General features: G+C 47.2%; 2 protein-coding genes and 5 non-coding genes across 9 annotated transcripts in view; 5 read left to right on the forward strand and 2 right to left on the reverse strand.

Moving 5' to 3' along the window:
* Positions 1-12,951, reverse strand: part of LOC123018932 (dnaJ homolog subfamily C member 3-like) — a 15,035-nt gene extending 2,084 nt beyond the window's left edge. Inside the window, exons 1-11 of one of the 2 annotated variants that reach the window (XM_044421416.1) lie at positions 12,785-12,951; positions 11,507-11,617; positions 10,343-10,467; positions 9,362-9,436; positions 8,391-8,534; positions 7,394-7,575; positions 6,380-6,499; positions 4,857-4,962; positions 4,313-4,433; positions 3,335-3,467; positions 1,593-1,741 (exon numbers count right to left, since the gene is read on the reverse strand). In XM_044421416.1, the coding sequence (XP_044277351.1) occupies positions 1,593-1,741; positions 3,335-3,467; positions 4,313-4,433; positions 4,857-4,962; positions 6,380-6,499; positions 7,394-7,575; positions 8,391-8,534; positions 9,362-9,436; positions 10,343-10,467; positions 11,507-11,617; positions 12,785-12,935 (1,417 nt within the window). In that variant the 5' untranslated portion in view covers positions 12,936-12,951. The other variant, XM_044421417.1, reaches the window with a different exon arrangement.
* Positions 8,243-15,583, forward strand: ADAT3 (adenosine deaminase tRNA specific 3). 2 transcript variants are annotated; one of them, XM_044421419.1, is made up of 4 exons: positions 8,243-8,253; positions 11,034-11,037; positions 13,643-13,725; positions 14,208-15,583. In XM_044421419.1, the coding sequence occupies exon 4, from the start codon at positions 14,344-14,346 to the stop codon at positions 15,394-15,396; it is 1,053 nt and encodes a 350-aa protein (XP_044277354.1). In that variant the 5' UTR covers positions 8,243-8,253; positions 11,034-11,037; positions 13,643-13,725; positions 14,208-14,343; the 3' UTR covers positions 15,397-15,583. The 2 variants fall into 2 exon arrangements, with proteins under 2 accessions (XP_044277354.1, XP_044277353.1); XM_044421418.1 differs by lacking the exons at positions 8,243-8,253; positions 11,034-11,037 and having other exon boundaries at positions 13,138-13,725.
* Positions 15,584-20,008: 4,425 nt separating this feature from the next.
* On the forward strand, positions 20,009-20,080 carry TRNAM-CAU. The gene has a single exon. It is a non-coding gene; the product is annotated as a tRNA-Met (tRNA).
* A 428-nt stretch (positions 20,081-20,508) lies between these two features.
* TRNAK-UUU lies at positions 20,509-20,581 on the reverse strand. The gene has a single exon. It is a non-coding gene; the product is annotated as a tRNA-Lys (tRNA).
* A 248-nt stretch (positions 20,582-20,829) lies between these two features.
* Positions 20,830-20,912, forward strand: TRNAL-CAG. The gene has a single exon. It is a non-coding gene; the product is annotated as a tRNA-Leu (tRNA).
* A 674-nt stretch (positions 20,913-21,586) lies between these two features.
* TRNAI-AAU lies at positions 21,587-21,660 on the forward strand. Its single transcript has one exon. It is a non-coding gene; the product is annotated as a tRNA-Ile (tRNA).
* A 432-nt stretch (positions 21,661-22,092) lies between these two features.
* Positions 22,093-22,165, forward strand: TRNAM-CAU. Its single transcript has one exon. It is a non-coding gene; the product is annotated as a tRNA-Met (tRNA).
* Positions 22,166-23,375: the final 1,210 nt, after the last annotated feature.

A 23,375-nucleotide genomic window follows, 5' to 3' on the forward strand; every position in this document is an offset into this window, starting at 1 on the left:
GCTGGACCATAAGGAAGGCTGAGCGCCGAAGGATTGAGGCCTTTGAATAGTGGTGCTGGAGGAGACTCCTGCAAGTCCCTTGGACTGCAAAATGATCAAACCAGTCAGTCCTAGAGGAGATCAACCCTGACTGCTCTTTAGAAGGCCAGATACTGAAGATGAAACTCAAATACTTTGGCCACCTAATGAGAAGGAAGGACTCCCTGGAGAAGACCCTGATGCTGGGAACAATAGATGGCAAAAGAAGAAGGGGGCGGCAGAGGATGAGGTGGCTAGATGGAGTCACTGAAGCAGTGGGTGTGAGCTTGAGTGGACTCCCGGGGATGGTGGAGGACAGGAAGGCCTGGAGGAATGTTGTCCATGGGGTCACGATGGGTCGGACACGACTTCGCGACTAACAACAACAACAACAAGTGCACAAAAGGCACCGTTTTGGCAGGTGAGAATTTATGTGGTGGTCAGAGAGTTGCTATGGGACCAGGGAGACCCCGGGCTGAATGCCCATGCAGCCAAAAATGTGGACCTGTGCCAGCCACCCACCTTCAGCAGAGCCTGCTTCCCAGCACTGTTGAGGGATAAGCGCCGCTGGGCATTGTCTTGAGCAACTTGGGGGAAATGCTGCACAGTGATGGGCTGGGACTCGGGAGGTCTGGATTCTAGTTCCTACTTGGGCGTGAAGCTTGCAGAGTGAGGCTGGGCCAGGCACCGACTCTCAGCGTAACGTACCTCACATTGCTGATGTGAGGATTAAACGGAGAGCAGGGTATGTAAGCTGCCTCGGATTTGTCACAGAAAAGAAGGTGGGATAAAATAAATAAGGAGATTAGATGCAAACATTTTTGCTCCAGCTGATCTCTGGATCTCCTCTCTAATCAATTCCTCAGAGGTTCACCTGGCGCCGACTTTATATTCTTTCCGGCGCCAGGTAAAAACCTTTTTATTTAACCATCATTTTAAGAAGGATTTTAGATGTTTTAAGATTACAGTCGCATTTTCTTTTCTTTTTTCTGAATTACAAATGTGATTTATTTATTGCTTGTTACTGTTTTAATTACTATACTATTATTGATGATTGCAATTATATTATTACTGTTTTTAATTATTGTAAGCTGTCCTGGGACATTTCATTGGGAAGGAGGTAAAAACATTTTAAATAAATAAAAATAAATAAAATAAATAAACCCCTTGTGCTTCCACAGTACTCCTCTGCCTCAGGATAGCCGAAATTGCCGCTACTGGCAAGGGGAATGTTGGCGGTTGTGACAGCATCCGATGATGATTTCCCTTTTAGCAGTTCCATGAATATGTTTTGCTTGGGCTCAGGGGCCGACTGATCTGGCCTTCCTGAGCAACAGAGCTTTCACTGGGGGAAGAAAAAGTCCATTTCATGGGTATGACGATGCCAGAAGGGGTGTGACCAAAACAGAAGAATGTGTACCAAATCTGTAGCTTTATACACTTGAAGGCAAATTAATTACAACTCCCTGCAAGATGGTGCCCTCCAGGTGTGCTGGGAGTTGTACTCCAACAAATCTGGAGGACAGGAGAGAGGGACGGCTGGCTTAGAGCAAACTTAGTTGTGTGGCCCTTACCTGGATCTGTTAGGACTTCCTTTGCTGCAGCAATATCAATGAACTTCTTCTCAGCTTCTTTCTTCTCATCTTCGGACTGGAAATTGTCGGGGTGCCACTGCTGAGCCAGCTTCCGGTAGGCCTTGATGATCTCCTGCTTGTTTGCATTCCTAGGAAGGAGTTTTGGGGTGGGGGAAAAGAGACACAGACAGAATTTCTTCCAGAACTTGTCAATGAAAGAGAAAAACAAGGTTGAGTGAGAAAGCAGCTCAGACTCAGTAACCAAACCATGCTTTGCGTCCAGCTCCAAAAAACCCAATGGAGCTAGCTAAAGCCATTTTCTTTTTTCTGGCCAGTCAAGTTGGGCATCAGCATATATGAACTTACAGAAATCTTCATCACACCTATCAAAGCCACCAGTGAAATTCCAAAGCCTGCATATTCCCGTATCAAGCTAAGTAGACCTGCATAATGCATCTTTTTATCTGATACCATGTCACCAATAACCTTTTTTCAACTTATCCATCCAAATCCATGCACCAAACTTTTCTGAACCCAGCCAGGGTGACACCCTTGTAAGGGTCCGGGTACTTGTTGTGTCTTTGTCGTTTGGTTTAAACAGAAGACCAACGGGATGACAAGGCCAGCTGTGGGCAAGCTTGAAGGCCGTCTCCAGCCCCAGCAAAAGCAGCAGGATGGACGTGAGCATGCGCCTGCGTTCATCGTGGCAACCGAAAGGGCTCAGACGAGGTCTAGAGCCCTCTTGCCTGCTCTCATCCGATGTGCCCACGGCAGCCCTTCATGGGGAAGATCCAGGCAAGATTAAGCAAGGCCCTGCATAGGCAGCTGCTCCTGAAAACGTCCCAGCAGCGAGGAGTGGTGGGGGCCCAGTCGTCTGAGCCACCAAATGGTCTCAAAGGCACACGTTCTGTTAGGGACCCGGGTCAAGGGGCTGCCCTTCTTCTTCCCTTCCAAGCTCTTTCTAATTTGGGCTCAGGACAACCTGCAAGAGTCTCTCTTCCGGCCTGAGCCAGCCCGGACTCTGCGGTCAACATGAAAGGCCCGGTTCCACATCCCTCCCTTAGGCAACAAGTGGGGGACGGAGAGGAATCCCAGCAGTGTCCCAGAGTTCACTGCCCTGGATCTGGTCACCTCCTCGAATGCTCAGACGACGGATTGTGATTACCTGGTCCGAACTGTCATTTTATGGTGTTCCTGGTGACTGAGCTTGATGTGGGCTTTCCTGCTGCCTTGCTTTTGGGGTCACTCTTGTCTGTGCGCATGCAGACAAGAAGGGTGGAAGGCACAGGACACACACTTCAAGAACCTGACTTGAAGAGGTTTCTCGTTTTGCCCAGATGGGGTCCAGAACAATGCCTATTTACTGTCTGTTGAGCACGTGCCTCTCAGGAATTACTCACGTTAGGCTGATAGGTAGCTTTGACCCCCCTGTTAGAGAGGGTGGGGTCCTGCATGCTAGGATGCATCTAGGAGACCTGGCAGCAGAGGAAAGATTCTGCAGCTCAGCTTGTGAGACGATCGCCTCTGAAGGCATGTGGCTCGTGGAGTCAGGCCAGACGGGGCATCGCTGCTAAGCCCTGCTGAGGGGAAGCTCTCCTGAATCATCGCCGGGGCCTCTTTCCCAGCCCTGCTGCTTGAGGTGGCTTAAGCCAGAGGTTCAGCTTTTGGAGCACATGCCTTGCTGGCTCCCTCCCTCTCTCCCCTCTAGACTATAAAAAGTGAAAGAAGAAAGTGCAGCCTACCTCCGGATCCCGAGGATTTTGTAATAGTCTCGCTTCTTGGACTGCTTCAGGAGCTTCTGTGCCCTCTCCAGCCCTTCTTTTAATTCCTCGTTTTCACCATCGAACTCTTTGGCTTCTTGATAGTCTTCAACGGCTACAAGACAAGACATGGTTGGATTTAACTAAGGAATCTCTCTCTCTCACACACAAAAACTCATATCCTTTCAAAGTTTGCAACCTTTTCCACAGTTTCTAGAGCCAGGGTTGGCAGCTCTTTGCATGTGGAATCCAGCGGAACAGAAGTCAGAGACCACCGGTTCTTGCTTTTTGATGAGGCAAAGAAAGCAGAACAGTGCTGCCTAGTTTCTAGCCTGTATGGTCATCAAATAAAAAACCTGGATATATTCAGGCCACCCCCTTGCATTTTTCCAGTGTGAAAGAGGACCTTCCGTGCTTGTAAGAAACTGCTAGATTGGAGCAATTTTCTCTAGAAGTTCTCATGTCTGCAAGAGAACCCTAACGTGATGGAACCGATTCCCTGGGGAAGTTGCAAGCTCTCCCTGGCTGAAGCGTCTGGACAGTCCTCTGAGTGGGATGGTGCAAACTGGTGACCTGCAACAGCAGGGGGCTGGAGCTGGTGGCCTTCGTGGCCCCCTCTGTGATTCTACGACCTCCTTTGCTCACCCTGATGATGCACGAGTGAACAATCCAGCCAAGCCAATCTGGTTTTCACCCATGGAAGCATTTGGAGGAGGGGAGCAGCAGCCCCGGATCTTTCTTGCCTCGCAGCACCAGCCAGTGAGGCAGCTGACAGAAACGCCCCCTTCAGGAGCGACACATCGCCAAAAAGCCACCTGCTGGAATGCAGCGGTGGAAAAGAGCGCTCCCTTTCTCCTCCTGCCTGCAGGCTGCCCGCGGCCACTGAGGAGAGCAGAAGGTTGGCTGGGATGGATCTTACTCTCCCTCCTTCCCTCCCCCACCCGTTTCCTGCCATCTCACCCTTGTCAAACTCCTCGTTCAGGATGTAGGCTTCAGCCCGGTCACGAAGGATGAAGACATTCCTGGGATCGAGCTGGTGCGCTTCTGTGCAGATGTCAATGGCTTCTTGGGGCTGCTTGTTCTGTAGCGGGAAAGGTTGAAAAGCTGTTTCGCCTGCAGTGCTCTTTCCCAGGAAGCAGCTCCCTCCCTCTCCACATTCTGTACCATTGTTCGACCTTGTCCATTCAGACTAGGCAACGAGTAGGGAGGAAACTGAAAGCCCAAACAGGTTGGATAATATGGCCAAGGATGGGCAGAACAGGAAACCCAGCAGAGATAAAGCTGATTCCAAATGAAGCCTTTTTCTTTATCTCTAAGGCTAAGGCTGCAAAAACGCGCTGAAACTCTGAAATGCCGACATTATTAAACTAGCCTTCATGAGTTCTGTGTTCATTTTGAGGATCATTAAGCTAGACATTCAACTTACCAGAGACAATTTTTAATATATAAAGTCTAATTTCAGTTCCACTCATCTCCCCAACTAGGCTGGAGGGTCCTGCCTCACCTTGGACAAACAGTGACAGATGCGTCCTTTTGCTTTTGTGGAATATATCTCCACAGTGGGCTCTGTCTTCATAGCTGCTTTGTATTTCTCAATGGCGTCGTCATACCTGTTACCGGGCAAGAACACAGAAAACAACATTTGGAAGAAAACAGTGCTTGGCTAACTGTGATGCCCTGTAATGCCCACATGAACAAAGCAAGTAGAATACAGCCTAATTATGTTCTCTAAGTCGTAAAAGAAAGCAATTTTTTTGTGATAAACTACCCATGCGCTGAAAAGGGATATAATCCATGTGTAAGAACACGGTTATAAACTACTGTAAGCCATCCACCATTTGTTGGAAATCTTCTCAGTAAAGTTGTTATTGGACCCAGATTTCAACATTACTGCATTCTCACAGAAAGACCTTATCTCCAAAGGATGACGAAACGTTACTTATTACATTACTTTCATATATCACCTTTTTCCCTCTAGAGAATGGTTCTGGCTTTGCAGAATTTGGAATCGTTCTTAAATTGATGTGTGGCAAAGCTTTCCAACAAAGTCCTGCCTGAATAAAGCAATGGCCAATGGACCCCCAGAGAAGGGCCTTTGCCATGGTTCACCCCACAGCTTGCCGAGGAATCTGTCCACCCCTTTTCCCTGGGAGTGGGGTGCTTCCAAAGCAGGGTGGAAATGATGCACAAGACTACCGGCTTTGTCCCCAAACTCCAGATTTTTGCAGGCATGGTTTGGCAGACTTCAAACCCACAGAGACATTTACAGTGATTAATGCCTTGTGAAAACCAGGTATCTCTGGGGGGTACACCCTCCGGGTGCCCGACTTTCAGGTCTTATGGTCCCAAGGCTGTGAAGCTGCAGCACGCTCCAACCACATGCCCTCCACTGGAGCCACATGGGAGAAAGGAGATCCATTTCCTTGCAGAATCCTAGAAATTCAGGGACACCAAGTGAGCCAAACTTGAGCATCCAAGTTCTTCACACATCAGGGAAATCCACCTTCTAGAATTTATCACGGCAAGGTAAGGAGACAGGCGCTTGCTTAGAAAACTCTGTAGCTTGCTGATAAGAACTTCTCTTCCATGAAAGTCATTAAGCCTCCCTTTTATAGTTGGATGAGGCCACCTTTTACCAAGGCACGGTGGCCCCAACTGCAGAACACGCGCTTTGCACTCAGAAGGCCATAAGCTCCGTTCTGTCTCTCTCTGGTTAATATGGATCCTGGCCTGGACAGAACCCTTCTGCCCGAGTCCTTAACAGAGCCTCTGAAGTAGGTTACCTCGGCCAGGGAGGGCCTGTGGCCAGCTCCGAATCGCTGTGTGGAAGCGGCAAAGGAGAAAAGCATTGGAGTCTTTTATGGGTCTTTGTCCTTCCCCACAGAAAGGGCAAGCAACCTGCATGCTCACAAGTCCTGTAGAATTCACTGGAGCGACCTCGCCATGTAATTATTTTGCACAGAGGGTACTCTGCGCAAACTGCCAACACAGCCCCTCGCAAGCAAAGAAACGTGGGAAATTAAGCACCTCTGAGCTTTGACGAATTCCTCAGCTGATTCTAACTGCTTGGCAAGCTTCTTCACTTGCTTGTAGTGTGAGAAGCAGTCTTTGTCATCTTGGTCCAGTTTCAGGCACTCCCGCACTTGGCTGCGGAGAAAAAGCATTGAATCGAGCTGTGGCAGGAGTGACCCCAGAGAGGTGCCATTCCCTGCACCTATTGGTCAGACCGAGCAGTGATGCAGATACGGCAAACCGGCCAGGGACACCCTGGAAGCTCGTGGGCTGAACCAGATTCCAGCCTGGAAGTACAATGCAATCAAGTTCCCCCCGCCCCCCCCTTGATTGTGGGTGACTGTCTTTCTGCTTTTAGATTTCAAGCTTGCACACAAGGCCCTTCTCAAGCAGACACCCATCCAGACACGAACCAGTCCATCCTCCCTGACTGCATCCAAACACGTGTGCATTTTAATGCCCCATTTACAAGGGGTATTGTGGAGGGGTGGAGAAGCAAAATTCAGAGGAGGAGCAAAGCTCAACACCCATGGAGTGATCCTCCCAGCTAAAGTCTTAGAAAGGACACAAACTCTCTTTCAGAGCTGGGGCAGCACTCCAGTTTGGACAAACTTTTTTTTCGGGGGACTGGAGATCATGTGAGTGGCTAGTGAAGGCAAAAGGCAGGGGCAAAGGCACAAAACAACAACAAAACCCAAAACAACCCAAACAGTCCCAAAGATAACCTCAAAGACCAGCATATTTTAGCTTAAGGCTTTTGGTGCTGTCAGCTGAGCCTTGGGAAAGACATTCCAATCTCTGATAATGGAAAGAAATACTGCAAAACAGAAAGGAAAAACCTTGGAGGACATCCGATAATTAGCCTCCAAAAAGGATTCAGGCAAGGGAAGAGGGTGTGACTGTTGAGGAACTGGAGGGCTCTGCATCACTGCCCTGGAATGACACCATGTAATTATGCCCAGGTTTCCAGGTAAAAAACAAAACAAAACAAAACAAAACGAAGCCTTCTCTCACACACAGGCCCCTCACTTTAAGGACTCCTCGTGATCGCCCAGGCTGTAATAGAGCTTGCTGAGCTTGAGGAAAGCAGCCCTGTTGTCATTGCGTAGCTTGGTGGTGGGTTTGAGGTCCAGGATGGCCTTGTTGTAGTCACCCAGGTACAGGTAGCACTCGGAACGCAGCTCCTTGGCTTCTGGGTCCCAGGGAGAAATCTATGGCAAAGCAAGGAGGCAATTAGGCTCTGAGGCCCAGCAAATCCCACTGCTGTTATTGTAAAATCTTCTCAGCAACTTGGTTTTTTCAGCTACACTGAAAAAAAAAAAGAATTGCCTTTAGGCTACTTCTGCCCCCTGTCCTGTATCTTGAGGCTGCTTCCCGTAGTTTGTTATTTAGCCATGAAACCTTTTGCTGCTTTCTCCCTCCATTTCATGGATGATTTCAGAACAGAAAGGTGTTAAGAAAGTAGGGCCAGTAAGAACCCTTATCATCTCTGCTTCCCAGACTGAGACAAAAGGTAACACTCCCCATTTTGACCCAGGGAGGTAGACAGCCCTGCTTCAGAACAGCCACATGCAATCTTGTATCAAGGGCATCTTTCCAGCCTCCTTTATTTCAAATGCAACTAGCACATGTTGATTATTCCATTCTATGGTACATTAAGGAAGACACAAGAAGTGCTTCAGACCTAAAGAGTGATCTCTCCCGAGACTCAAAAAACCCTTCCTCTGCTTAAAGAATTCATTTTTTTATGTTTTATTCAAAATAACACTCAAACAAACAAAAAAAAACTAAAAACAACATCAATCATCAGAAACATCGGACCTGCTGGATGAGCCCCCACATTTTTTTCCATTTATGATAACTTAGAAACATATTTAAATCTATATGAAGTCCCGTTTCTCTAGCCAATGATAAAAAGAGTCCCAAGTTTGACAGAATGCTTAAAGAATTCAAAGACAGATATTCCAGTGCCCTTGTGCAATGCCCTGGCAGCTGGATGAATAAGAGGATGAATCAGAGATAATACCTCAATTGCTCGATCCAGGTAACCAATTGCTCCCACGTAGTTTTGCCCCTGAAAGGCAGTTCGAGATTCGTGCATGGAAAATTCTAACTCGGTGACACGTGCGAGTTGGTTTTGGGCCTCTGTGTTTTCTGGATTGCTCTTGAGCTGATGCAATTATTAAAAAAAAAAAACAGCCATGAACAAAATGTTTTGTTTTAAGCCATTGCTTATATTAAAGACAATTCTAAGCTTGAGCAGGTCTGGTGAACACTCAAATAGGTGAAGGGACAAAAGGTTGGGGCCAATGCATAAGTAGAAATGGCCGTTATAACAGGCCGCTTCCGGAACAGCTCAGTTTAATAGATACTCAATCCACTGTATGTCCATTCTCTACATTCAGGACTGAATAAGTGGACTGCACCCACCCCCCACCATTTTTGGTCAGCGTTCATGGTTTTTTTTAACCACCCCCTCCACAAGGCTCTTCAGTTATCACCACCCACAGCCATTCCAGCTGTACTGAGGGAGACAGGAAAGGGAAAACAGGGCCATTCCATCAGACCTGCTGAAAAACTTATTTTTCCTCTTCCCTCCCCATTCCTCTTTTCTTGTATGCCATGCTTTCCCGTTTTGAAAGCCTGGGCGCAGGGACAATCTTGTTTTACTAATTATACACAAGCCATTCCAGTCGCATTCCTGGCTGAGGAACAGGATAAAAATTCTGCAGCTAAAATCAACTGGTATTTGCATAGCTAAGAGCTGAATCTAAAAATGGAGATGGTCCCTCTGCCACGATCCAGAGCCCCAAGTTCCTGTCTGGTTGAAATATATGGCTGGAGTGCGTGCATGCGTGTGGGGGGGACTCATCTTGGACATGGGCGCTGCGGAGGCGCACAGTCCTGCCGACGGACTGGAGATGGATTTGTGTGTGTGGCCCAGGCCATCGTTCACGCAGAGAAGCCCATTCCTGGCTCTTCCCAGAAGCCGCTCACCACAGCCTCAAAGTCCTGCTTGGCCTCTTGCGTGTTGCCTTGCTTCAGGAGGATGTTGCCTCGTTGCAGTCGGGCCTGTAGGATGGAAGATGCGAGACCTCTGAGGACAGGGCCAAGTGGACGGTGGATCCAGACCCACCGCTAGGTTTTTTAAGTGACCCGCAGTAGATTGGCAAGGATTGGATTCGCGGTCGATTATTATGTAGCACCGGGGGGGGGGGGGGGGGGCAGAAACTCTTTTGGCCTGCTGGCCAAATTCCACATGGGGGATGTGCTCAGAGGCCACATTCCGGGGTGAAGTTGAGAGAGGTGAGGTCCCCAGGTCAAGGTACCAGCACAGCTGAGCTCAGTGCCTTCTAGAATGGCAACAAATGCACAACAAATGGGAAACTGCCAAATCACTGATGATTGGGGGAAAGGGACAGGCCTTTTTGGTCCTCCTGAAGGGCAGGATTCGGCCCCCGGCGTTCAGGTTCAACACTCGTAATACAGAAGAAGAGGGACCCACACTAATAACCCACCACACAACTCTTTTTCTGTAGTCTGCTCTCCGGGAAAGGCACCAGAGCAAAGGGAAGACTAGCCCGGCCCTAGTCAATGGCCACAAGAAAATCTTGCTATGACAGCCAGTTGCCCTGGGACTGCAGAAGTGGGGGAAACACGGCACTTCCGTTTCTGAAAGAGGCACCAGGACCGCTGCACAGTTCTTAAAAAGTGCATTTTGTATGGTTTAAACACATTACAAGCCATCCTAGATAGAACAGCGCTAAAAACAAAATATGTAAAATGACCACAGATGCATTAATAATCCTGAATGACAACACCCACAAGTTCTGTATGTACATCCGCCCAAATTTCTAATTAGTCAGCACTCAAAAAAAGTCAGGAGGCCAAAGTCAGGTCTTCCCCCTGCATCCTTCCCCCTGCCTGATTGTTTCAGAGAGAACCGCAGGGGTAAAAAGGGAAGAAGGCAAGACTTACAGACAGGAAATCCGGCTTGAGCTCAATCGCCTTTGAGAGGTCCGGAAGTGCTGCTTTGAACTTGCCCATAGCCAAGTAGATGGTTGCCCGTTTGTAGTAGGTAAGGTAGTTTTTGGGATCACTTTCTGAGAGGGTTGGGAAAAAACAGAAAAGCAAAATGAATCAGAACAGTGGCTTTTATTTCTAGATCAGGAAAGGGCTGTGCAGGGGCCTTCACCAATTCCTCTCCTCCTGCAGCCTGCTAGAATTCCAAAAGATAATAACCTAAAGAAGGTTGTACTAACTTACAGGACTTTACATCTCTGTTAGAACTGTACCACAGATGAGCAGCGGGAAAGGACCATCAGGTCTCCCCATCTTTGCATAAAGCTTCCCTGCCTTGAAAATACACTTTTCTGATGCTGGTAAATAGCCAAGTGGCACGATTTATACTATGGCCACCTTAATGGCAACTGCAGCAGCTACAAATCTTACAGGTTACCACACCAGGTGCAAGATTAGGACTTTGGAGACCTGAGTTCGAATCCCTGCTCAGCTTGACCTTGTGCCATCACTACCTCTGTCTGACTTCTTTCGCAGGGTTGTTGGGAAAGTATGAGCAGGAGGGAGAAGAGAACTACAAGAAGACTTCTTGGAGGACTAAAATAGTTATAATACTCAGAGCAGTAAGAAATCTGAGCTATTTAACCAGATAGGTTTTAGTTAACTGATTACCTTTGTCTATGTAAAAGCAATTAACTCAAAGAAAGCAAACTATACTTTTTTGTCGATGTACAACATATGCTGTAGCACCCAAAAGCCATTTCCCCCTGTGACTTATTTAGGAAGTATTTAGAAATATTTCTTTCCTTTCCTTTGTTTTACAAAACTAAAAAAAAAGATGCATGTGTGACTTTTTAGCTGGTTAGACAATTTAAAAAATTGATTAATCTCATCGATATAGCAGCTAACTGCAATCAAAACAGTCACAGTGACGAGTTCTACCAACTCTACTTATATGCATTTCTCTGAAGTAGCTGCAGCTGTTTCAGAGAAGTATCACAAGAACAACAAATCAGGCAGTTTCTCCTCAGTATTGGCTCATATGACACTGCCCCCCCCCACCAGTTTCCATGACTGTGCTGTCTGCTCAGGGACTTCAACCCAATGGGCTGCATTACTCACCAACGGCAGAGTGGTAGTGTGATAGTGCTTCGGCCAGCTGCCCAGCCGCTAACAGCTTCCGCCCCATTTCAAGGTGGTTTTCAATCTCTGCTTGCCCAGCAGCCAGCAAACCTGTGAGATATAAAACAGTTTGCAAGACTGATAGAGAAGAGAGACTACGGTTCAGCAGCAGAACATCTGTTCTGCACACAGATCTCATGTCCGATTTTTGCCCTCATCGACAGGAAGAACAACAGAAAGAAAGGTATATAAAAGACAGAAATCCTCAAAACACTGCTCAATTATTAGGTTCAGAAGGTGGCATCTTGGAAGCTTGTGGATGGGATTTTTTTTGGGGGGGGGGTGAAAATTGGGAGACTGGCATAAGGAGTTTGGATGGTCTGAATAAGCTGCAGGCCTTGTACTTCTCTTCTGGTTTCAGCAATTTACTCACTTCTGCCAGTCCACCAGCAATGATTTTGTTTTGGTTAGATAGCACAGCTTTCTGCCAACCCAGGTATGTGCTATGGAACCTGGCACAGCAAGGTTTAGTCACTGCATTTATGAATCACTTACCCATAAAAAAAGAAAAGAAAGAGTCAGGGCTACCTTTAATCATTACTTAAAAGTAGGCATATATCATCCTGATGCTTTCAACTGAGTTATTCAACAGAACTTCTTATCTTCTTCCTCCCAGTTAAGTATGATCCTCATGCATGCTTGAAGAGGCAGGCAGGGACTGGGAGCATGTCGTTGTTGGAGTGCAACTTTTCTCATCTTTACAATTGTCTGCACCTCCTAGGGCAGATGACAGTTACGCTCCAGCAACGACTGGAGGACCACAAGTTTCCTCCCTGCTGGGCAGAGGCCACTTCAGCTGAAATCACTGGCAGCTGAGTCAATGGGGAGCTCTCAATACATGCACCTTGACAAAGTTACCACTAAAGTATTTGAGGGAGAAAAGGAGAGCACACGCCCAGGAGAAGGACACTGAGGACTAGAAACAAACTTAGGCTGAGTGGGGAAAGTGACAGAGAAAAGGGCTCTCTGCATGGGGAAGGGGCGGAGTTTTATAAATTGGAAGTGGTCGGCCCAGCAAGGCAAATCAGAAGGCGCTCCCCCAAAAAAACTTTGCGAGGGGGCGCATCCTGGGGGGCGCCGTCCAAACGGGGCTCCTGAAGCAGAAGGCGGTCCTGAGCGACGGAGGGCGACCTGGAGGGGCGAGGGGGCGGGGCCAGCGGACCGTCCGTTGCTACGGGCGAAGAGGGAGAGGGTGGGGATCCCGGTTCCCATGGTTACCTGGCAGCTGCAGATCCAGCAGGACGCACAGCAAGGACGCAGCCCACAGCAGCCGCCTCTCGCACGCGGCAGGGCCTAACGCCGGGCTCTCCCCGCCGCTTCTCCCGAGCAGCCCCAGGCCGCGCCACACCGGCTGCTGCCCGGACTCCATGTCCCAGCTCCGGAACCAACTCACTTCCGCATCCTCTCCTGCATGGGGAAACCGACTTCCGGCTGCTCTAGTCCCCTTCTTGTCTCCCCCGCCGGGACTTGGAATGTTGGGGAAGGAAGCAAGTGACCGCTCTAGGAGGCTCCCTCTCGTTGCGCTTATGGAAGCGCTCTGACACTTTCCTCCCTCTCGCCCAATCGCGGCCAGAGGAAGAAGGAAAGCCAATCAGTTCCCTTTCCAAGAAGACCGTGGAACTTCTTCAGCCAATCAGCGCTGGCGGAGGTCGCGCTCCCCGGCAGGGTCCGACGAGCAGCGTGTCGGCGGGCCAATGTGACGGAGCCTCTTTACACGTGTTGCAGCGGAATACTGGAGTGGGGAGGATCAGGCAGTCAGAAATGCTTTTGCGGGGGGAGGGTAGATGGGAAACCGTGGCTAGCATTAATGCTGATGATAGTCAGCCCAATAATAAAATTCATAATTAAATTAATAAGTGCATTAAGCACGTGTGAATATCTGCACAGGGGGAAACGGAACGAGGAAAGTTCCGTTGCACTTCGTGTGAAATAACTAAAGAACGTGTTGCTGAGCATCTGCAGAGTGCAGGATGAATAATGACATCTTTCAGCAGCACGTTGGAGGGCTGGCGGCTCAGTTACCACTCTAAAAATAATCAGGATGCCATGACTACTATGTCTGTTTTCACACATTAGACAGGGATGTTCTCTCGGAATGCTCATGTTTTTGAAAAGTGTGTGTGTCTGCCTGGCAACTCGATGATCAACCAACTGAGGAGGTGAGAGACTCCAAGCCCTCATATTAATTTGCTGGCAAATGCATTCTGTTTATTAAATAATGTAGTCCATGGGACTGAGAGCCTGCAGAGAGGGGCTGTATTAAATTTTAGTCTCTGCACAAGATATAAAAATATTAATATTAAATATATGTCAAGATATATGCATACAATTAATAGTGGTTAAATATTATCTGGGAAACAGTAAGATTAAATTATTGCTGTTAGAAATGTTCTGTAATTCTAATACATGATATGAGCCTGTTGCAGTTAAAGAATAAGGAAACTTCAGGGGTTGCAGTGTGTTGACATACTGTTTTAATATGGGTTTTATTGTTGATTGGTTAAGATGTTGTGTTTTATTCTCTTTTGTCTTATTGTTAAACCATCCCAAGACCATGATAAGGAACTGTCTAAAAAGTTTTAAATAAATAAAAAACAAACAATCACATGCTTTATATATACTCTCTTTAATTTATTCACAGCATTTTCCCACAAACAACAGCAAAAGAAGAAATAAGACGCTAGTGCAACTTTGAAAAGGCTCATGTTAGGACCCTTCAGTTTGAGGACCTACCCTTCTCTCACTCCCAGACGTGTGACCAGGATGCCTCCAGCCTGATGGAGCCTGATTGTAAACGCCGAAAGACGGACGAGCCCAGAGGTGTCCAGTCCTGGGAGGTGCTGCCTGTTCTTTCAGAGAGGGAATCCCAGGAGATCACCTTAATGCCAGTCTACGCTGCCCCCATCCTGGACAAGAAGGAAGCGTGCCGCCTGGTGAAGGAGGTTTCTGCTGTCTATCCTCTGGGCGACCACCCGCACTTGAAGCGGGTCCGTGCTTGTGCCGCCCTGGGCAGCTCACACCCACTGGAGATGCTCCTGTGTTTGGCGAGCCCCACAGATGAGCAGGATGAGGTGCCGTCCCTCGCTGACCTCTTCCCCGAAGGCCGTGTCGTCCTGTGTGGCTTGGGGGAGCCTTTCTTGACTCGGGTACCGGCCCGTCCGCCCTTGACCCGCCCCCAGTACGAAGAAGCCGCTCGACATTGGCCCGTCTCCTTCCATGAGAACAAACACATCAGCCAGGCGATCAGTGGCTCTCTCTTCACCCCCCTGCAGAAGGCTGCCATGCAGAGCCACATGGAGCTGGCTCTCCAGGCTGCAAAACGGGGAGCACGGAAGGGCATGAGGCCGGTCGGGGGTGTGGTGGTTGACCCAGCCAGCGGGATGGTTCTGGCCGTAGGGCATGACTGCAGAAACGGGCCCAACCCACTGCTCCACGCTGCCATGGTCTGCATTGACCTGGTGGCCCATGGCCAAGGTGGTGGGGCATACAGCTATAAAGACTATCCTGCTTGCTCGTTTCTTCAGCCAGACGGCAGCCCGGGCAGCTCTTCTGTCTCCAGTGACGGACTCCCTTATATCTGCACCGGCTATGATATGTACTTGACCCGGGAGCCGTGTGTCATGTGCGCCATGGCGCTGGTGCACTCGCGCATCGAGCGGGTTTTCTATGGGGTGCCTTCTCCTCATGGGGCCCTGGGAACCAAGTACCACATCCACAGGCGCAGAGACCTCAACCACCGCTACGAGGTGTTCCGGGGCGTCCTGGAAGAGCAGTGCCGCAGCTTGGTGCAGTTTGCGACTCTCAAGGAATCAGTGAGAGAGACTTCTTGAGCGGGAGAGGTCGTTTACTCTTAAGCATTTCTTCTTTTTCTAAATACATTATTTTAAGGACCATCCTGTGTCTGTGGTAATTGAGTGTTTAGAGGCTCAGAGATCCATTGGAGACCTCTCACAGCTGTGGTTCATGGTAGGAATTTTTTTTTTGTTTAGCCGCAAAGTCATGCCTGACCCATCATGACTCCATGGACAACATTCCTCCAGGCTCTCCTGTCCTCCACCATTCCCTGGAGTCCACCCAAGCCCACTCCCACCGCCCCAGTGACTCCATCCAGCCACCTCATTCTCTGCCATCCCCTTCTTCTTTTCCCAATTGTTCCCAGCATTAGGCTCTTCTCCTGGGAGTCCTTCCTTCTCATTAGGTGGCCAAAGTATTTGAGTTTCATCTTTAGTATCTGGCCTTCTAAAGTGCAGCAAGGGTTGATCTCCTCCAGGACTTACCGGTTTGATCGCCTTGCGGTCCAAGGGACTCTCAGGAGTCTCCTCCAGCACCACAATTCAAAGGCCTCAATCCTTCGGTGCTCAGCCTTCCTTATGGTCCAGCTTTCACAGCCGTACATTGCAACTGGGAAAACCATATCCTTGACTATATGAACTTTTCTCGGCAGGGTGATGTCTCTGCTTTTTAGTATGCTTTCTAGATTTGCCATAGCTCTCCTCCCCAGCAGCAAGCGTCTTTTAATTTCTTGGCTGCAGTCCCCGTCTGTGGTGATCTTGGAGCAGACAGCAGAAAATAAAATCTGTCACTACCTCCATTTCTTCCCTGTCTATATGCCAGGAAGCGATAGGACTGGAAGCCATGATCTTAATAGGAGATGATGATGATGATGATGATGATGATGATGATGATGATGATAGGAAATAAGCACCCACAAAATCATGACTTACAAATGGTCCCTTTTGGAGTTGAGGATTTAAAAGTGAGACCACATATTGCAGGGTAGAGTCCTTGTATAGGGTTTTAGGTAGCCCAGGCTTTTCCTCTTCCATAATACTCCTTTCCAATTCCTTGTCCCCCCATCAAAAAAATCAGAGACCATTCATGGCTGTCCCAGACTGTCGGCCAGTTTGATGAGGCTGATATGAATTGTTCTCCAGATGTTTTGAAGTATGCTTTGGGAGGTCTGGGTGGTGACTTTGTGTTGTCACAAGCCAGTGAACTGAAAACCTGAAATCCCTGAAAGTAAGCCAGTTCAGCCGTACCTCATTATGGAACGAGCTTCCCCACTGTGCCTGCTTGGTGCCAACTTTACTCCCTTTTTTAAAAACTGCCTTCTACTGCTGGGCATTTAATTAGTTACTGGGGCCAGCTGCTTGCTAGGCAGGGTCTTTTAAATATGTAATTTTTGTTTTTTTAAATTTGGTTTTAAACTTTGTATTGCCAACTTTTTATGAGGTTTTAATTGGTATATTTTACATTGTTTTTAAATATGTTGTGAACTGCCTAGAGGACTTTGGCTATTGGACGGTATAGAAATTAAAAATAAATAAATTTTACCTCCCCCCATAAAATGATGTGCAATATTGAAAAATGTGGTGAAATTATAATGTTGATTTCTATTCTGCCTTTTCCTCTTGTGAGGAACCTGCAGTCACTTCTTAACTTTCATGTACAAGGTAATGCTAAAAATCTGTAGCTATGACAGATAGCTACACACTCCTGCTCTTTCTTTAAAGGTAGTCTGGTCTGAGAGGTGCCCTGTAGGTGAAAGCTGTTACAACATCAGTTCTCCTAAATCTGGGCATCCAGATTTGTGGAATCCAGATCTCTGCTGTTTACTTCCGGAGGAGGACAGAATTTTGAGCAAACTTTTGTGGATCTCCATGTAAAAATGTATTACAGCATGGATGAATGGAGAAGTCAACTGAGGGAGCACACATCTGATGTTAGTAAGGTGCTTAGTCACTTCCAGAGCTCTAACTCAAGACTTGTATTAAATATTTCATATTTAGCAGGTGAGAGAAATGGGAGGTTGCAATCATGTAAAGAAGCAGTGATTCCTAACACATGCTACCACGCTTTGAATTTTACTGGTGTAACTATTCCTTTTGAGCCAGGAAAAAGCCTCCCAACTCCCAGCATGCCCCAGCCAGCATGGTTGGCTTGAGGGATTCTGGGGGCTGTAGAGTTTTCTTCGGCCTAAACATAGGATTATACCCTAAGGCAGAGATGGTGAACCTTTTAGAGACTGAGAGCCCAAACTGCAACCCCAAAACCACTTAATTATCGCACAGTGCCAACATTGCAATAAAACCTGAAAACTGAGGTTTTAGTTTAGAAAAAGCAACTCACAGCCAGTCCAAGCATGCGCATATATATATAATCTCCTTGGGAGTGCACTGACTGGCCATGTGAAAGCTTGGACGAGTCGTGGCTTGTGACGTCATCGCCTGGCGCCGTTACTTCTTTCCGAGCATGCGCATGGCCCCTATGTGTGCTGTTATCCGGTGCTCGGCTGCTGGGGCGATGCTGGGGTGACTTGGCTCGTGTGCCGACAGAGGGCTCGGTGTGCCTGCTATGGCATGTGTGCCATAGGTTCACCACCACTGCCCTGACCCTATCCTGGTGCACACCCCTAACCCTAATATAGGGTGAAAGTTCCATTCAAATGAGAAGGATTTTGAAAAAGCCTTCCTTGAGTATATTTTTCTGCACAGCTCATCATTTCTGCCCATTCTAGACACATTCCAACCATCAAAATCATGCCAGGATACCTCGCTTTTCTAACCCTAACCCTACCCTGGTGCACACCCCTAACCCTAATATAGGGCTACAGTTCCATTGAAAAGAAGGTGATTTTGAAAAAGTCTTCCTTGAGCAGCTTTTTCTGCACATCTCAATATTTCTACCCATTGTAAGCACAGTCCAACCATCAAAATCATGCCAGGACACCTCGTTTTTCTAACCCTAGGTGTTTTTTTGGCAACTCAGAATGTTTTTTCCTTGTGTTAAGTCTTGTCATAGGAGTTACGGAGAACTGTTGCCATTCAGAGATGGCAGCAAATATATGCAGAACCACCATTTTTATGTTACGTATTCCTGATCAGAAGTGTGTCTGGTGAGTCTGCAAAGTGGGTTGAGTGTGCAAAGCCGTGTAAAATAGCAACCTGCCAGGCCCAGCTTTTGCGCTGTTTATTTATCAGTGGTATTGTTATCCTTTTCCTCAGCCAAAGAAACTCCTGTGCAATCAGTTCCGTGCAGTCACACATTTACAATCAAAAAAGGCACAGCACACAAGGAAGAAGGAATGAAGAGGGAAGAGGAGAAGAATACTCAGCTGTTTGGGGGATTATGGCTGAAGAGGGCTTTTGAGCGGAAATGGGAAAATCTCATGAGAACTGAGATAGTTTCTGATGGAGAATATTGGGGTTTCTGTTACAGAAGGGCATCCAGAACCAGTGAAGAAACGAAGAATCAATGCTTCTCCCTTCATGCTGATCAGGTTTTTTCATCTCTTCTAGTGCTCTGAGAAGCACTTTGAAACCCAGTCCTCTGCAGGGTGGACTGCACTTGACAACTTACCATGCACACAGGTAGAACTCACCAACCTCAGTTGTGAGCGGCTGGGTCAACAGCAAAACTCACCCAATTTAAAATTCAGTTTCTGTATTTCTGCGCTGCCTGGCTGGGCACAGCTCAAGCTGCTGGCCTTTTTTTTCCTGTCTGAACTTTGCCCAGTGGTGTGTGAATCCAGCATTGCATCTGAAGGACCGTACTGAATTTCCTTTGCACATGCTGTGTGCATGTGTGAACCATTCATTGATCCAGGAGCATACTGAGGCTAGATTTCTATGTGTCTCCTACCTTCAGCGAATATCAAGAGTCTGTTCAGTGACGCATGTGAAAATCTGTGCTGGCTGGAATATAAACTCTGTTTTGTGTGTGCACTTTGGATTGCTTTCTATCTGCTGCCAACCACACAATGATCTTAGTACCTGGAAAGGTGTTTCTGGATTTATTAGTTAGCTGCACTGGGGCAGGAGAGTCAGGAGTGGAATCGGGGCAAATTACTGCTGCTCAAAACATCTGGATCTTTGCAAGGTGGAATGAGAAGTTAGACAGTGTTGCTGACTGTCTTAACCAGACGCTTCTGAACAAAGCCATGGATTGTATCTGATGCTAGTTTTACTAACTAAAACTGGAATGTTAGGCCCAGAGAAATGGTTAGACTTGGATACAACCCGTTATTCCAGGACCGTATTTTGGGTGCCCTGCACAGGGTAAATTACAGTCTTCATCAGGCGTGTGTGGGGTGGGAGGGAGAGGAAATGTCTAAATCCTTACTCTTCCCCCAAGCAGGACAAGCTTCTAGTTTTGGGTGGAGGGGAAGAGACTCATACTGCCCCACGAGGACAAACGAAATCCAAAACAGACTGTTGCATGGTATCTTTTTAAAGGAGCAAGCAAGATGCTACGAAAACCTTTCCGAAATCTTCAGGTTAGATGGTACAAAAAGCAGAGGTCTGGGGTGGTGAGGGACAATGGTGAATACAATATTGGGACAGAGGCTGTTCCTCCCCGAAGTCAAGAGCTAAGAATCACTGTTAGTCAAGCAATACTCAGAATTATCTACTTAAGACTGCAATGCAGCACTTTTAGTCGTACAGCAGAGTGGCGCAGCGGAAGCGTGCTGGGCCCATAACCCAGAGGTCGATGGATCGAAACCATCCTCTGCTAAACAAAACCTTTTGCGCAGAAGTCTAGCGGGGGAGAGGAAAATGTGAATCCAGACACTATTTTAGGGGAGTTTATTTTCTTTTATTCAATTTTTATTCCCTCTGCGGGTAGCATAGTAGCTGTAGTACTCAGTCCAACCTTTTGATCCTCCGCTGAGCTTTTCCTCCCGCAGCATCCTGTACTTGCCTAGGCAAAGGAAAAGTCCTACAATTCCCGACATCCCCAAGTTACCACGGCAGGCATGCACATGTTCAGATGGGGGGGGTAAAGGAGACACGACGGCTGGGGCATGCTGGGAGTTGTAGGCTTTCTTTTTCTGCCTATATTTTCTTGCCTAGGATTGCTTTCTTACACACTTTAAGGAAAACAAACAGTCAAAAGCACTCTGTAGAAGTTGGGAAAAGAAAGGTGTGTACGAAAAATAGTTTCGCCCGAACAGGGACTTGAACCCTGGACCCTCAGATTAAAAGTCTGATGCTCTACCGACTGAGCTATCCGGGCTCACGAGAAGTTTGCTTCATCCGTCCAGAGTAAACACTAAACTTGCAAATTCTGTGCTTCTTTGCTGACGATCTCTTTGCTTTTCTTCCTCTTTGAACTGCAGTATTTTGGCTCTTCGTTGAGGCAATTCTGTTCCTCTTCCCTCAGTAGTTAGAATGCGGTGAAGGAGAGCAAATGCTAGGCTTACCCTCGTTGGCGGAGTAGTTGAGCCTTCCTGTTACTGGGACAGTAAAAGTGGGTTACTAAGTGTCAGGATGGCCGAGCGGTCTAAGGCGCTGCGTTCAGGTCGCAGTCTCCCCTGGAGGCGTGGGTTCGAATCCCACTTCTGACAACTCCTCTTTTCCCATTTTTCTCAGTTAAAAACCTGGTCTTCGACAGAGTGAATTGTATTAGCCTTTCTCCTTTCGCAATTACGTGCAGTTTTAATACCCGAGAGACCACCAATGCTGGTGATTTTCTTTTCGATTTCAAAAAATTAAGAGCAGATCAAGTTGTTCATGTTGCTGGGACCAGAATCACCCTCCTTGCAAACCAACACTTCGACCACCAAGAAACAAAAACAAAGGGAAGATTGAGCATGCTGGACTGATTGTAAAAGTGGTGGGAGGGGGAAAGGAAAGGAGTAGTTGGATCTCTGCACAGAAGTACTTCATGCTACACTATTTTGTTGCAGTGGCCGGCTGATTCCATGGAGGCCTTGTTACCTCCTTTATTCCCAGTCTGCAGCACGCAGAATATTGTAGAAATCTGGCATCCACAGACCTCTTTCTTTGTTTGTTTCTTTCTGCTGAAAAATAATGGCGTAAAACTTGGAGTTACATAAAGGAAACGCTTTTCGAAGGACCGCCTTCCTGTGTAGGCGTACGGTTTTAGGGCCCTTTTGACAGTGGCATTGTTATCCAGCGTATTAAAGTCATCGATATAACGCCATGCAATACAGGATCAACTTTTAAACTTTTAGCGCAGTAGCATTCAGTAGACAGCCAGGGAAAAAGTAACCCAACCGGCCGGTTAGCTCAGTTGGTTAGAGCGTGGTGCTAATAACGCCAAGGTCGCGGGTTCGATCCCCGTACGGGCCAATAAGGTTTTTTCCCCCCTTTTCCCACTATTTTTCTGTTTCCAGACCTCTTCCCCGCCAGCTCGGCGCCGCTTTCCCACACCGCAGTTTTGTTCATGCCTCAAGTTCTTCGCGAAAGTGGATATACTTTGGCAGACCCCCAGAAAATGAATGGAGACAATTCAACAGCATAGGCCTGTGCATGCTTATGTCGATGTTAACAGTGCGCGTAGACTTGTTGCCTTAAGTCTTTTTTGCTCGGTGAAAACTGCTGCCCCCCCACCCCCCCATTTTGGCCCGATTAGCATAATAGTGCACGTTTATGGAGATAAATCCGCTTTTAAAATTGAGGTCATTCTTGAAACTTAGATCAGTAAAAATAACTCAATAAAAGAATAAGTGAATATCAGTAATCAAAATAGTCATTTTCACGCAGTTTTAGAAGCGTGCAAGTGCCTTCTTAGCGCAGTAGGCAGCGCGTCAGTCTCATAATCTGAAGGTCCTGAGTTCGAGCCTCAGAGAGGGCAACTTTTTTCTTCCCCAGAAAGGGAAGGAATGCACTGCAAACACGAATGACTGTCCGATGGAAATGCGCAATAGCTGGACTTGCGATAACGTGAAAAAGTATTGGATTAAAATACATAACCGGCTTGAGGAAATGTTACAAAAACCTTTAGCTTTTAAACCTGAAGTTTTTTTTTTATTAGGCATTATATCTGTGGACATTAGTATACAAGAAATGTATTTGATTTTACGTGTAATCACTGCGGCGAGGATTGCATTCGCTCAACACTGGAAAAGTGAGGAACCACCCACCGAGGAACTGATTCTAAAAAAGATCTTGGACGGTGCAGAAATGGATGGATTGACTTTATCATTGAAGGAGAAGGAAGATACTGACTTCTCTCAAACTTGGGACTCTTTTTATTATTGGCTAGAGCAACGGGACTTCGCATAGATTTAAATATGTTTTTAAGTTATCATAAATGGAAAGAGAAGGTGCGGGGGCTGATCCAGCGGGCTCGATGTTTTTGATGATTGATGTTGTTTTTAGTTTTTCTCTGTTTTTTAGGATTATAATTTCAAATAAATTTCTTAAAAAAAGGAAATGTGCAATAGCTTGTTACTTTCCCTTCCCGAGTCCGCGTATTATGTATGTATGTATGTATGTATGTATGTATTTGGGCAACTTGTTTGCTGCCCCATTCGCATAAGCCTCGGGGCGGCTTCCAACACATAAAATCGCGGCACTCCAATTACCCTTTTCTGAAGATGCTTTTTTCTGTTGATTTCAGCTTGAGAACAAGTAGTTGTAGAAACAAGTAGGCAGGTTTTGTCAAATGGAAACTGAGAGACAGAAAGGTCGTCAGAGCTGTACAGGCTGCCCTAAATTTCCAAAACCTGGTGCCCTCCAGATGCATAGGGCTATAGCCCTTATCCTCCCTAGTGGATGTCCCAGACTAGGAGAACAATTTAATGGTGGAACTTCTTAAGGTTTCCTCTGTTTAAGATGTTTCCAACTACGGTTGCCTTTCTCTCCCCCCTCATTTGAAGTTGCAGCCAGCGGATGCAGCCTCTTGCTGTAGCAGGCTAAGTAATTCAAACCACCCGAAAGAAAAAGGAACCTTTCCCAGTAGCTTCAGGAATCCCTTGCTATAAATCCATGAAGACAGTCAAGCTGCAATTCTGTGCATGTTCAGATCGAATCAAAGTGGCACGACTCCCAGATGCAGAACT

Source organism: Varanus komodoensis, unplaced genomic scaffold (assembly GCF_004798865.1).
Source record: "Varanus komodoensis strain SLA01 unplaced genomic scaffold, ASM479886v1 scaffold119, whole genome shotgun sequence".
Classification (NCBI taxonomy): Eukaryota; Metazoa; Chordata; class Lepidosauria; order Squamata; family Varanidae; genus Varanus; species Varanus komodoensis.

Excerpts from the sequence above, each read along its gene's own strand:
- ADAT3 (XM_044421419.1), top strand. The coding sequence starts at position 14,344 with ATGGAGCCTGATTGTAAACGCCGAAAGACGGACGAGCCCAGAGGTGTC.